General features: G+C 40.4%; 1 protein-coding gene across 8 annotated transcripts; it reads right to left on the bottom strand.

The window, feature by feature from the left end:
• Positions 1 to 3,770: 3,770 nt before the first annotated feature.
• Positions 3,771 to 13,957, bottom strand: LOC120293435 (putative F-box/LRR-repeat protein At3g18150). 8 transcript variants are annotated; one of them, XM_039312733.1, is made up of 8 exons: positions 13,686 to 13,957; positions 13,393 to 13,552; positions 8,388 to 8,499; positions 7,863 to 7,974; positions 6,818 to 6,880; positions 5,153 to 6,072; positions 4,552 to 4,728; positions 3,771 to 4,255 (listed from the first exon to the last, which is right to left on the bottom strand). In XM_039312733.1, exons 2-8 carry the CDS (start codon positions 13,530 to 13,532, stop codon positions 3,902 to 3,904), a joined length of 1,878 nt encoding a protein of 625 aa, XP_039168667.1. In that variant the 5' UTR covers positions 13,533 to 13,552; positions 13,686 to 13,957; the 3' UTR covers positions 3,771 to 3,901. The 8 variants fall into 8 exon arrangements, with proteins under 8 accessions (XP_039168667.1, XP_039168668.1, XP_039168669.1 ...); XM_039312734.1 differs by having other exon boundaries at positions 5,153 to 6,069; XM_039312735.1 differs by lacking the exon at positions 6,818 to 6,880.
• Positions 13,958 to 14,580: the final 623 nt, after the last annotated feature.

The raw sequence follows: 14,580 nt of genomic DNA, 5'->3' as shown, positions 1-14,580 counted from the left end.
GGATACCACCGTATATTTTCAATAAAGCCATATTGGATTCACACAGCTTTGTTTGCCAGCCAATCTCCATATTAGTTTCCTCGTAGAGTTTTCACTGCTATTTTGGATGGAACTATGATGAAAGGTATATTTGTCATATTTGTACAAGTTTGAGGTTTTTGTTGATCTCAAAAAGTTCAATGAATGGCGCAATAGTAGATGTAGTAAGAAGGGAAGACAAAAAAAAAAGGAAAGAAAAATATTAAAAATATCAAAATGTTATTACAAATTGTTAATGTCAATGTTGGTAGTATCACGTAAGATGGCTGGTATTTATGTTGGCAATTTCAGCTAAAATTGGTTGGATTGATTGATCTAGCGCAAATGTAAAATGCTTAAGACTCAATTGGTAAAAAAAAGTTTAAAATTGAATTAATATAATTGCAATAAATTTATGATTTTTTGGTAATTTTCATTTTATATTTTATGACTTTAGGATGCTATTACGTAAATTTGAGTGTGCAAAATATGGTTAGTAAGAAATATAAGTTCTTACAAACTTCAAAATGTTGAAGATGTGAAAGTTGGGAGATCATCTAAATAGAAGAAGAAAAGATAGAAAAAAGGAGGAGTAGGGTCATCTCTTTAAACTACAATTGAAAGATTGGGGGCAATTTTATCCTTTTAGTGTAAATGGGAGTCAATTTAGTCATTTGAGGGTAGAGTAACGTCACCCTAAATAAATAAGTTAAAAGCTTATTGGTCGAATTTCAAGTGAATTTCGAGCCATGTGGCAAAACTATATAAGTGTATTGCCATGTGGTGTTAATAAAGGAAAGGTGAGATGCCACGTGGGGAACATAGGAGCAAGCATTCTTTCATCTCCAGTCTTAATTATATAAAATAGGTTAGGATTTTATCACACCTTTAGTATTAAGAGATTATAAGTTGTCAAAGGATATCTTCTGGTATTTAATAGTAAAAGTTCGAGATTGAAATCCTCCTTTGCATTCTTTTTATTACATAGAGAGATTTGCATATGCATTTCATGGCAAGGTCAATTGTCATATAATATAAATGGAATCACTTGGACCTATTAGTTATTGCAAATGCTATAAAAGTAATAGAATAGACTTAGTCTATATGAACCAACACCGTTATAGCTATTGATCACTAGTTTCCTTGGGGGCATGCTGTAATAGTACTGGTCTAGATGGACCGAGTCAATGTAATACTTTTCACTTATAAGTTGCGAAGGCACGATAACTCCAATAGAAGCATTCGTTAACCAAATCACCTATGCTTTTGACACTTGCCAAAGGAGTCTCTCATTACCGCAACTAACTTGTGGCTTAAAGGAGGCTCATCTTCCAATATATGTGAGACGCCAACACCTAAGCGCGAATCATCAATCGTCTGCAGTCTAGAGAACTTAATATTTTTCAACCTTGACGTGCAACGCTTGAACTTCCACCTGTACCACTTGTAATAGGAGGAGATGCTGTCAATGCGTGCGGGTTAGGTGTCGCCAAAATTTTATAGGTTTGTGAATTCTTGTATGTGTTATTTTGAATCATCTCTCAGTTTGCTTTCTCATCTGGGAGAAAGCTATTTATAATTTGTTGAACAATGTGCAAGGTGCACTGGATTCTTTTATCTATTATCCGTTGGATTTTATGACTATGTTAGGAATATGTAATTTCAGCTCTGTTATACACTGGATTTTGTGACCTTCCGGCCAACCTTTTCTTCTGAACTTTCATCCTTTTCTACCCACTCTCAACTCCTGACCCTCTTCCGGCTCTCGACCCCTCTCTTTTCCAGCTCTGGTGACCTCCCTAACCTCCATTTACCACCGTGAACTCCGGCGAGCCATTGACGAAGGCCCCATTGGCTATGCAGGCTCTTTTCCTCTTCTTTTATAAGCTTCAATGGAAGTAATAACTATCAAATGAGCCATAACTCTCTAACAAAAGGGGAAAAGGACACTAGGAGATGCCAAAAGTTGTGGAGCGGTGATCAATCACCGAAGCTTGGAAATCATCTCAAATTGATGTCCTCGATCGTCAGCCCCAATTTGTGAAGAAATTCAATTCACTCCTTCATGACCTAGACCGTGACTAGAAGCTCCAACTCGTCGAGGACAATTCCAATCCCACGAAGGAACTCGTAAACCCCAATGCAATCCTCCATCCTCTAGCTCTCCATCTCAACCAAGCTGGACGAGGACAACAAGGAGTCCCCATCCATCCGACCCGGTCGAACCCTGTTCGATCTCACCGCGATCACATCGTCTGGCCTGGAGGATGAATTTCGCTCCAAGACAAAAGTATCGAAACACGAGATTTGCAAGATTCGGCGATCGTAGCATCTTTGCAAATGGAGGTTCAATCCCCATGAGAGCTTGAATGAGAGAGAAAGAGAACGAAAATGATATCATGAATGTATCCTTTTTAGTTGCACTCATTATTTAAAAACTTTAGTGCGTTTAACTCGAGGTGATTTGATATTGTTGGATAAAACTATGGCCCTCACTTAAATCACGGGCTTAGAAATTGAGATTCATTAGATCTGTAGTGCATTGAGTCTAGGCAAATCTTTCTTTTTATCGAAGGCAAAAAGTCAAGATATTATGGCATGGATCAAGAACATTCATTCCGATTCCATTTGCTCCCATTGAATTTAAGACGACATATGAACATAAAGTGCATGAACTCAATTCACGCAGAAATATTTTCACATGTTTACATGTTCTACATTCTCTATTGAAACATAATTAATTTTGAAGACAAATTACAGGTGATTGGGATCGCAATTGACCATTGCATGGTAGATGGAGGGTCAATGGTGAATTTAATGAACGCATGGGTAAAAAAAGGACGCATTTAATCACATCTCCCATGGATGTTAAGCCAAAACTCAGGGGTTGATGAAAAAATCAATATTTATGCACACGTTTAGACGAACATCCTTGGAACAGATACCTAAGAATGACCTTCGTATTTGGAGAACACTTTGGGAGTGACAGAAGAATCTAGGTCACTTCCAAGCAGCACCCATCTAGATCCAGGCGAGGGTGACGTTGCTTGAGACCAATAAGGGTGACCCCCGTCTGTCGCTTGTGCCCGGTTACCAGCCATTGTCAAAGCCCAATGATTAGCAGGGGAAAAAGGAAAAAGAAAAGAAAATAAAAATAATTATAAAATTATAATAAAATTAATCAAAAATTCAAAAAAATATTAAAAAATTTGTTCACATATGATGGGGTATCAATGCCAATAATTTCTTGTCAAAATTAGCTAGATGGACTATATCAAATTTTTTAAAATTCTATAACTAAATTGACTAAATTAAAAAGTTAGGAAAAGACCACCAAAAACCCCAACTTTTTTTATGACGTGAAAAACCCCAAACTTTACTAAGTGACACATTTACCCTACCAAGAACATTTTCGTCTTATTTTTTTATATTTTTCCTTCTTTTTTTTTCCTTTTTTCTTCTTCTCTCTTTCCTTTGCCATGGCCAGCGGAGGGAAGCCGGACTCAGGCGGCGGCCCTTGCCGGCGTCAGGCGAGGGTCGCCCTCGCTTGAGTCCGGCTAGGGTGGCCCTCACCTGCGTCGGGCGAGGGCAGCCCTCGCCTGAGTCCGGCAAGGGTGCCCTCGCCAAGCCCTCGCCGGCGTCGGGCGAGGGTTGCCCTCGCCAGATCTGGCCAGGGCCAGAACAACACATCAGAACAAAAGTTCTCCCAATAAGAGGACTGAAAGTTCTACCACCACAAAAGAAAAGAAGAATGACACGTCAGAACGAATCGGTTAATTTGCGACAGGTACATTCAATTGCATCTCCTGAAAATGTTAAGCTAAAATTCAGGGGTACAAAACGGAGAAAAAGAAGTCACCGGTGTTGACGAAATGATCAGGATTTACACAGACGGACATCCTTGGAAAGGATATCTAAGAATGACCTTGGCCCTTGGAGAACACTTTGGGTGCGACAGAAGAATCCGGGCCACTTCAAGCCGCGGTGACGGTTCAAATGCTTGGGATGATTTGGAATTGGTACTGTTGATCACTATTTTGTCCAGCCAAAGTGCATTCTGGAGGAGAAACTTGAGCAGGGAAAGAACAGGTTCCCATGCCAGCAGATTGGCACCGCGATCAACAATCTCAACATGCCTGAGATGCATCAAACACTGATAGATCCTCCACTTTACAAAATTCCAAAATTCTTCTCCAGCAAAGACGCGACGGCCTACACTGTCCGCATTCAACTCAATCTGCAGATGTACAACATCATGACTAAGGAGGAGATACACATTTGGAACTAGATGAGACAAACATCGAGCTTTGAGAGTATAATATAGCATTTACTACACCAAGAGAGATATAAATCTATTGAGAATCCAAAATGTCAATTAAATAGACAGGTACAAAAATGATTTTCAATCACAAGAAGAAAAGAAATGACAGGTTTATATGCAGCCCAAGGCTAAAATTCACAATCTGTATATGTTCAAGCAAATCCGGTGTTAAATTCACCCGGTGAGCTGAGAGGGTTCTAGCAGTTGTGTACCGCAGAATTGGGTGTGCAAGTCGTTTGTAAGAATAACTTCTCCAAGAGCTGCGTACTTTCGAATATTTTCGCTATAGCCTCGGGAACTCCCTCATGGCCTGCTGCGCCGAGTAATATCAGATGCCGACATTTTAAGGATGGAAGAAACATATCTCTCGCCTCCATTAGCGACAGCGCCTAAGCACATCATCATGGTGGAAGAAGCAGAAACTGATCACTTTACTTTCTTTAAGCACTAAAGAAGATTAAACATAAGACATGCTTGCAATTCCCAAAACCTCTCACAATAGCCAACAGACCAAACGAAAGAGCAAACAAGGATATCAGATTTTAGTCTTATCAAAGTCAATATAATGCTGGACCCATAAAGGTGATATCAGCTTAGGTGTGTAAAGTTCTTTTATGAAAAGGAAAAAAGCCTCATCCAGCAAAAATCCCGTTGATAAGGTGAAAAAGTTTCTCCGAAATAACAATTTATGAGCATGGTATCATCAAGCACCAACAAACAATCTCACGATTTATCCTAAGCAAATGGCAGAATGTGTAATGCATGTCTGCAACTTGAACCAGGAATAATAGGGCTAAAAGAATCGGTTCACACCTGAAGGCACCAGCTTCCCATCACTAATTTCGTGACATGATGCAGCCTCTTGAGAAGCCCCTTGACAAGATCCGCATGAGCCTTAACCTTATCGAGTGCACAAATTTCCATGTTGAAATTTAACTCAGCCTCAATCAAGGAAGATACTTCATCTAGTCTAAACTCTCCCCCTCGAGAATTGCCCAATAGACGCAATTTGAGAAGATGTGGGGCCGAAATTTTCAACATCGAAACTTGACCACAAAACTTATGAGAATCAATCACCAACTCTCTAAAACTTTTTGATTCAACCATGATGTGCTTGACACCCTCGCAACTTTTCAACTCAAGGAACTCCAGAACAGGGCTGCCACTCAAAACTCTCATCATCCCATCATCGTTCAACTTTGCATAATCAATGCGCAATGTCTTCAGAAAACACCAATTCACAGTGCTGAACACCCAAAAACAGCATTTGGACACACGCAAATGCACCAGCGTGGTGCAGCAGAACAAGATTCGCGGCAACAGAAAATCTTTGTAGCGCCAGTAACGCAGGTTTACTGATACCTCTTCGACGCCGTGCTCGATGGCAAACTGGAGCCACCTATCAAGACTTGATTGTATCAAGGCGTAACAAGGAGCATCAAAGAGGAATCTTTTTGCCTTAATTGCAGTGCAGCGTAACAGCACCGAGTCAACAAAAGTGATGAAGCTCTTGAATTTCAGGCTACTGTGAACGGGCAAAGAGAAATTCATATACTGATTAGAGGTCCAAGTGGAACGCCATCGCTTGGACAAGACGCTGGTTTTGATGGCATCTTTTGTGGTCATGAAGGAGAAGATATGAAGGATTATGGCATCAGGCAATTGGCTGATGTAATCCACTGAGTTTTGCCTTTCATCTTGATTGGAAGGAGGTAACCGAGCACGTTTGCCTGCTGATGATGATGAAGAGTAAGGTTGGCAAGAAATGAGACAAAAAGACTATAGAAACTCTTATCAGCACATGAGGAAAGTAACTAAACCCTAAAAAGTCTCCTGGCTTTTCTTCAAGAAAAGAAAAAAAGAAAAATGAAAAGCGAATCGAGAGATAGCATGTGAAGGAATTGAGATCAAAAACCCCAGAGGAAAGCTTGAGCTACTTAGGGAATGGAGGCATTACAAAGAATGGAAGAGCGAGAGAGCAACGAAGTCCACCGGAGTATGAGAATTTGCAGAGAAATTGCAGAAGAGGAACAAGCGGGAGAGAAAATGAGGAAGAGACAGAGGGAGAGATTTGATTAGAGGAGTGGAGGCTTAACTTATTTGATTAATGGGCAGGCCAAACCAGGCTGAAGCCTGAACTCCAGAAGGAACAATTATTCTGAGTTTTCCAAACTAACCACTGTTGATTTGCTTGAGGCTGATCCACAGCTAAGGAATTAGGAATTGGTTGGCTTCAGCCTTGATTTTTTGGATGCATAACTTGAGATGACATACAATATATACAAGTTATGTTAGTGCATCAAGAAGCCGGATCAATACATGCATAGCAGCAGCAAATGCAAATAGCAAAAAGAGACTAAAGGAATGAGGGATAGATGCACCCTGAGGACGACCTTTAATTACTTTAACTTGAAGCTTTCTGAGCAAGTGACACTAGATGGATAATGGATATGCAAAAACAGACAAACAATTACTCACTCATTTTCTTTTCGGGAAGTACTAAATAAAAATCTCTGTGAAGTTCATGTACTTGAATTGATCCTGAAATCTTAAAGAAAACAAAAATTAAAATTAAAATTAAAAAATAAAAGAGTAATGTGAATTATCTTTTACAGGCATGCATCTTTTGATGCCGTAAGAGAGACTCAGAAATTTTGAGGTAAATAAGTGGGAGGAAGTTACAAAATATGCAAGTGTTTGGCCCTTTCTGGTTGAACTTGTTCTTCACAAATGCATATCTGATTCTATGAAGCAAACAACCAAGATCTTATGGTTCTTAAATCAATAGGTTACAAATGAAACAAAGCAATTCAAATGTGCCACTGCCCATGGTATAAATGTGTATTTGAGGTTACAAATGAGCAAGAATGGCAAAAAGAAATTAACTTCGGGGTACTAAAACAAAAATCCACCAAAAGTTCCATGTGCCAGTGGAGCATTTACCCTATAAATAAGCAGCACGGCTTGTTGTGGGTATATAAATGTGTACCATGTAAAGCCCAAAAAAAAGGACAATTCGAGGACCAGTCCTAGAATTTGTTATGCTAATGTGCTTAAGTCCTAAAACTTTTATTTCATGCATTCAAGTTACAATACTTGCAATTGAATACACTTGATTCATTCCATTAATTCTGTCAATTTGAAGTGGAAGGAAGATGCCACGACTTTTTTTATTATCTTTTAATACTATGCGGCCATTAATAAATAAAAAAGCCATGTAGATTTTCCGTCCACTAAAACATAAAAGAGCTAATGGAAGAGCTAAAGTGGATGACTATCACAAATTTTAGGACTTAAGTGCACACAATGAAAGTTTTAGGACTCAAATGCTCTATCATAACAATTTTTAGGACTTAAGTCCCTCAAAAACAATGAGTCAAAAAAAAAAAAAAATTGTGCAAGCACATGAATGAAAATTTGTGTAAGACGAAATATACATATATGTAAATATACAAGGGGATAACAAAACAGAAATTTCAATTCCTATATCAATGGTATCAAGTAACAGGAACTTAAGTCGTACCCAAGTCCTCACTGCTATTCCCCACAGAGTTAGATGGCGCATTAGGTAAGGTACTCTGAGACTCTATCCACATTTTCAACATCTTCGAAGATATCTCCCTTAAATAATAAGACTAAAAGGGAAAGGAAGCAGAAATCACTAAATCACTTCATAATAGACCAACTAATTAAATAATCAAATTAGAAAGAAAATAAAATAGATATCAATTTGAAACTACAACTTAAACTCAATACAATATCACAGCACTGAGCAAACCTGATATCACTGGTGCAAAGCTAATTTTAAATATTTAAACAGTTCCAGTTACTACATAAATGCACGCATCATAGGAATTCTCAATTAAAGAACGCTTTTCAAATTCTATTAAGCACAAGCCTATCAGGTTTGTTTATGCATCCTCTATCCACATGGAAACTTGATACAGAATAAGTAAGCACTACCTCGCGGGCAACCTCATAAAATGCTATCAAAGATAAGATCGAAGAGAATGAAATGGACACAGTGGACATGGACATCATATAATACCTGGCTTGTGGCAGAAGCGTAAAAATTTCCCTCGAACTTCAGGGCAAATCTATTGATTTCGCGCAAATCCTCTGGACCGGAAACAGGAATATGTCTCTTCAAAGTCTCCATTCTGCATATCAAAAGAGATTTGCACTTCAGCTGCAATTATTTCTGGCCAATCATTTTCTCGTCAATGATAAATAAGATTTCATTAAGAAGTACCAAGGGGGTACCACCCCTAACAAAATGGCCAAAAACAGAAGACACCCATATACAGTATAATGCACAAAGACTTTCCAGCATTTCCACCAAACTATGTGTGACATTGGACTTTCCCGCTACACCAAAAGTGAGAGTGTACAAGCAATTATCCCTCAAAAAATCCCATGAGGATTCAACTCCTTGAAATGCTCTTTTATTCCTTTTTCTCTAAATGAGCTAAAAAAACAAGGAGAGGAATCATCTTAGTAATATTTTCTTCATGACACACGAACTGAAAGTCCCTCTCCAAGCCCAAAGTTCGTGTCATACTGTGCCTAAGGTCAACCAATTTACTCCTAAAATTGCAAAATTGTAGCCCAAATCTTTCTGGTCCAGCAACATTGTAAAACTTAATGATTCATGCTCTCTTCTTTAGTCTTGCACCAAAAAAAAAAAAAAAAAAAAACACCTATTAGCCAGTATTTTTTCTCGCTTCTAAAGATTATCCGAAGTAAGAATACATCCCCAAGTAGCTCGCCAAGCAAAAAATGAATCCTTCAATTGAAACTCGACTTTCCCAATAGATTTCCATGGGAAAAGTGTGCTCTGTTGTAATTCCATCTGAGTAGAAAAGAGATCGGAATAGTAGGCTTTGACAGAAAAAGTTCCAGAGGAACAACATTCCTCCATAGCCTATCGTCCTCACATCTAACATTGCGCGATACAATAACTCAAAAATATTCAAGAAAGCTTCGAGCTTCTAATCTTGAGCCCCATGTAAGATATTAATTTACCAAACCGTTTCCCTGTTGTCAGTCTTCCAACAATCAGCCATCCTAGCTCTCTTGTTTCTGGTGCACACACATCTGGGAATAAGTCTTTGAAAGCAGTGTGTCCACACCACATGTCACCCCGCAACATAGTATGCCTACCATTTCCCACTTTAATGGAAAGTCTGTTTTCGAAAGCATCCCATCCTTGCCTAATGTGCTTCCAAAGCCTGACTCCATGTGTTCCTCCATTAGATTTTGTTATCCACTCTGCATCTTCCAAACCAAACGTTGCAACGAGTACCTCCCTTCAAGGGCTAGTTTTCTCCCCATTAAATCTCCACAACAATTGTACAAGCAAAGCTTTATATATAAGAACCAATGACTTTAACCCCCCAAAAAAAAAAAAAAAAAAAAAGCAACTGATTGTGTTACAATACTCCAATTAACTAAATGAAATCTCGGATTATCATCCCTCCCCAAAGAAACTTTTTTTGTATGCTCTCAAGTCCTTCTGCCAATAAAATAGGGATTGGAAACAAATAAAGAAAGCAAACCAGAAGATTAGAAAGCCCACACTTCATCCACATAAGTCTACCTCCCTTGAACAAATAAGCAATCTTCCACCCACTTAAACTCTTTTTCAAATCTCTGTATCATTAGATTCCACACAGCTTTTGCTTTGTAAGTGGATCCCAACTGCAACCCCAAGTACTTTATAGGTACGCTGGCAACCTTACAACCAAGAATCCGAGACATTTCTTACAAATTTGCATTCTCGCTCATAGGTGTTATTTCACTTTTTTCCCAAATTCACTTTTAGTCCCAAGACAGCCTCAAAACATAACAGTGTGCTTCTCAAGTGTAAAATTTGTTTGATTTCATCCTCCAAGAAAATTATGGCATCTTCCGCAAATGAAAAAGGAATTATGGAATTCTCATTAGAAACATTGTCAACCGTGAAACCACTAATCTAACCAGTAGCTTTAATCAGCATCTTGCTCAACACTTCCATATCCAACACAAAAAACAAAAGTGACAGAGGACTGCCTTAAATCTCAGAACACTTGAAGAAACAGCTTCGACTGCCATTCACCATAACCAAGAAAGTCAATGAAGAAATGCATCTTAAAATCCATCTACACCACTGGTCACCAATAGCCATTCTTCTTTACACATACAACAAAAACTCCCATGATCCGTGATCATAGGCCTTCTCCATGTCGAATTTGCAAATCACTCCTGATTTTCTTTCCTCAAGACAATCATCCGCCTCATTGGCAGTAAGAATAGCATCCACTGTTTGACAAGCTTCCATAAAAGCAATTTGAAAAGGTCCCACAAGGTGAGGTAGAACCTTTTCAAGTGACCAGCAAGAAGCTACCCGCCAAGCTTTTGGCTGAAAATCTTTAACATCCGTCGCACCAGGCTCCTTAGGAATGATAACTAAGAATGTACAATTTAGATTATCTACAAACTTCCCCCCTACTCTGGAACTCCTTTAGAAGGTCTTCACTAACACTCTCCAATTCTCCTGAACAATTTCAAGGCAAAATCAGGACCTAGTGCCTTATCTCCATTACACTCCAAGACTACCCTTCTAATCTCCTCCTCTCCAAGAGGCATCTGCAGCATCTCAACCATATTGCGATCAAGGGAAGCCTCCAAAATTATGGTCTCCCGAAACATCTCTCCCTGTATAAATCAGCATAGAATTCTACATAACCACACACTCATGGCATCCATGTCTTCAACAACCATCCCAAAAACTTCCAACTCACTAAGGAAGTTATATCTTCTATGAGCATTGCCCATCTTATGAAAGGACTTCATGTTTCTATCACCCTCATCAAACTAAATCTCCCAAGAAATATGTATCCAGGAGGTTTCTTTCATTAGAATCAACAAAGTAAGAGTTTTTTTCAATTCCATTCTCCTAAAGCACTCTTCCTTCATTAAGGTCATCCGGTCTCCTTATCATCAAGCCTTTCAACTTCTTAAATTGTTTCTTTAATTTTGTTTTCCGCATCTCCAACCTTCTCATGACTTTTTTGTTTCAGAATATACCTTCGAAGCAAAAGGGAAGCTGGCATACCCTCTAAAAGAAATATTCTTCCAATAAATAAGAACTATCTCCTCGAAAGCTTCTACTGTGAGACACATATTCTCAAACTGGAAGGGAGAGGGGCCCTATTTAATACCTATCTCCTCTAACACAATTGGATGGCGGACGGTGTTCACTCAAGGTAACAAATTTTGAATCTAGCTCAAATCGATATCCTCCCGTATTGTTGAAACTAGGAACCGACCAATGCATGAAAAGGATAGCCCCTCCCCGTCCCTGGACCGAGTATATCCCCCACCTACCAACGACAAGCCAATTAGGCAAATGGTATCTAAGATTTGCCGAAGTTCCCTCATGCAAGCTATGTCAGTACCAATCCCATTCTGTTCATGTGTACATAATACCATGTTGAAGTCTCCCCCAATCACCGAAGGCACTCCCCATTTACTTCTAACATCAGAGAGCTAATCCCTGAAAGAACTCCCAGCGCTACCCTCTCCAGGACCATACACCACAGTAAACACCTGCTCTTCCCCATTCTCTGCACCACCAAACAGGCACAAGACACTAAATTGGCCCACTAAGCAATCTACTAAGTTGAATGAGTTCTCATTGCACATCACTACAATGCCACCACATGTTTGAAACACCAGTAATTCTTCCAGTTCCAACTACAGCATCTAATTCCCCATACACCCGTTTTACCAGGTTCTACAACTGCACGGTAATCCATCCACCATTTCAAGTTCTCAATAGAGAGGTATATCGACAATCTCCTCCATCTGGCATACTCTGTTGCTCTTAAAAAGTCCTTTTCAGCCTCAACAATTACTTGGCAAAGAAGATAAGAGGGAAAGAGTCTTCAACGTCTCAGAGAAAGCAAACAGCAGAGAAAAGAAGAGGAAAAGAGCCTACATAGCCAATGGGGCCTTTGTCAAAGGCTCAGCAGAGTTCATGGCGCCCAATGGAGGTTAAGGAGGTTGCTAGAGCTGGAAAACAGAGGGTTGAGAGCTGGAAGAGGGTCAGGAGTTAAGAGTGGGCAAGAAAAGGATGAAAGGTCAAAAGAAAAGGTTTGCCGGAGATGATCACAAAATCCAATGTATAACAGAGCTGAAATTACATAATCCTAATATAGTCAAAAAATCCAATGGATAGCAGATAAAAAGATCCAGTGGAATTTGCATACCAGCTAAGAAAGCAAACTGAGAAATGATCCAAAATAACACACATAAGAATTCACGAACCTATAAAACTTTGGTGACACCTAAACCCACACGCATTAATAGCATCTACTTCTATTACAGGTGGAACGGGTGGGATTTCACCCATTGCAACTCAAGGTAAGTGAGAAAAGGTTTCCTGTGGAAAACCTTTGGGCCTTCAACACCTATCACTACTTCAGTGAGAATAATGAATTGGAGAAGGGAAAATCAGATGATACGTCCATGTATCTCTTCCAGTAAGAGCTTACATAAACTAAATATATTCGAGATTAATAAAAAATAACGTAACCTACAAGCAATAAGATGCCTAGAATTCCTTAGGCTCCGGATAAGTAAATTTTTGTCATGAGCATAACAGCCATCATCCAGTAATTGTTCTCCTACCAGAAAGCCACACAGCATTACTGCTGCAATTATGTTCATCCACACGCTATGATAAACCCTGCTGGTGAAAGAAGACGATCCATTTCAAACAAGAAAGAAATTTAACCATCTTCTTATGCTACATAATCGCCAATGTAACAAGAGCTACTGGCCTACATACCCGCTAAATCCCATATTGAAACTTAACCAAGACTAAACCATCCGACGAGAAAACATTACAGCGAAAGCTACCTCAGAATCCTTGTGGCGCCTCGTCCAAATAACATGACCATATGTGCTAAACCCTTGGGAATCGTCCCCAAAGCAACGATCCATCGTAAAACCCCACATTTTTCCCTACGAAAAGGATGAAAACCCAAGCAAAGGAAGCGGGCACTCACATCTTGTTGACGGTCCTCTCCCGTGAGTTGGGTGGCAGATGAGCCCTCCAGTCGCCCCCATCAAGCGCACCTCCAGCGCCCCCGCCTCCTCCCCCGCCACCCGGCGGCAGCAGCATCGGCCTCCAGGCAGCGTTATCCATCAAGTCCACTCCTCAGAAACCTCAACACCCAACAATCGCACGGGACTCAAAACACAAAGCAAGCAATAAACAAGAAACCAGCAGACACACCCACCCATACCCAAAAGTCCTCCCCCCCTCGAGAACCCAAAAAGAAGGGTGCGTCGGTCTCACCTCTTGGACGAGAAGGAACAACTTTCCGCCGAAATGCGATGGGAGGAGGGAGAGAGAGAGGGGGAGACGCAAGGCGAGGCGATTGGGCAAGAGGATACATCAAGCGGGTCGCTTTTCACTGCTTTATTCTTCGAGCCTGAAGAGGGTGCATTGGGTTTTTGGGAGACTTTTTGTTTAATGCATAAAAAGAGCAGACGAGGTGGGCGATGACTCGAAATGTACAGAGCAAAGCGAGAGGAGAAGGAAGAGGAGATGAAGAAGATTTGCCGTTACTGACTTGGCCACCTTGTCTGTTCCCCTTTTGTCTTGTCGTTCTTGGTCTCGGGTCGGGTCGGGTCGGATCGGATCGGATCGGGTGCCGACCTCCTCAGCCCGATTCTTTCAAGCCATGAGTTTGAAATTTTTAAGTAAATTGGAGCATTGAATCTAGGGAAAATTTCAATAAAATGCTTGAAATGCCCTCATTTTTTCAAATAAATGCATGAAGTGATAAGGGTCTAGTCAATGACATTTTCGTCATTTTTCTTTTTTTTTTTTTTTTTTTTTTCTAGTCCTTCTTCCTTCTTCGCTGGTGGCCAACCAACCCCCGACAATGCCTATAAAGGGCTGGGCAAGGGTTGCCCTCACTCAATTCGACAAGGGCTACCCTTGTGGCCATTAGCGAGGTCACCCATCGTTGGTTGCGAGTAAGGCCACCACGCCAAATTTGGCGAGGGTCGGCTTGCAAGCCCTCTCTTAGGGCCAACAAGGGCTAGACGCCCATTGCCGGCAACAAGTGAGAGCTCGATGATGGGGGTTGAGCGACCAATGAGGGCTGACCTCGCTGATGACTGCAAGGGGTGGCCTCTCCCCCAAGGTGAGGCTATCCTCATCAGAGGGTGAGGCGAACCTCGCC

This window comes from Eucalyptus grandis, chromosome 5 (genome assembly GCF_016545825.1).
Source record: "Eucalyptus grandis isolate ANBG69807.140 chromosome 5, ASM1654582v1, whole genome shotgun sequence".
In the NCBI taxonomy this organism is placed as follows: Eukaryota; Viridiplantae; Streptophyta; class Magnoliopsida; order Myrtales; family Myrtaceae; genus Eucalyptus; species Eucalyptus grandis.
This window is presented reverse-complemented; position numbering and strand designations above follow the sequence as displayed.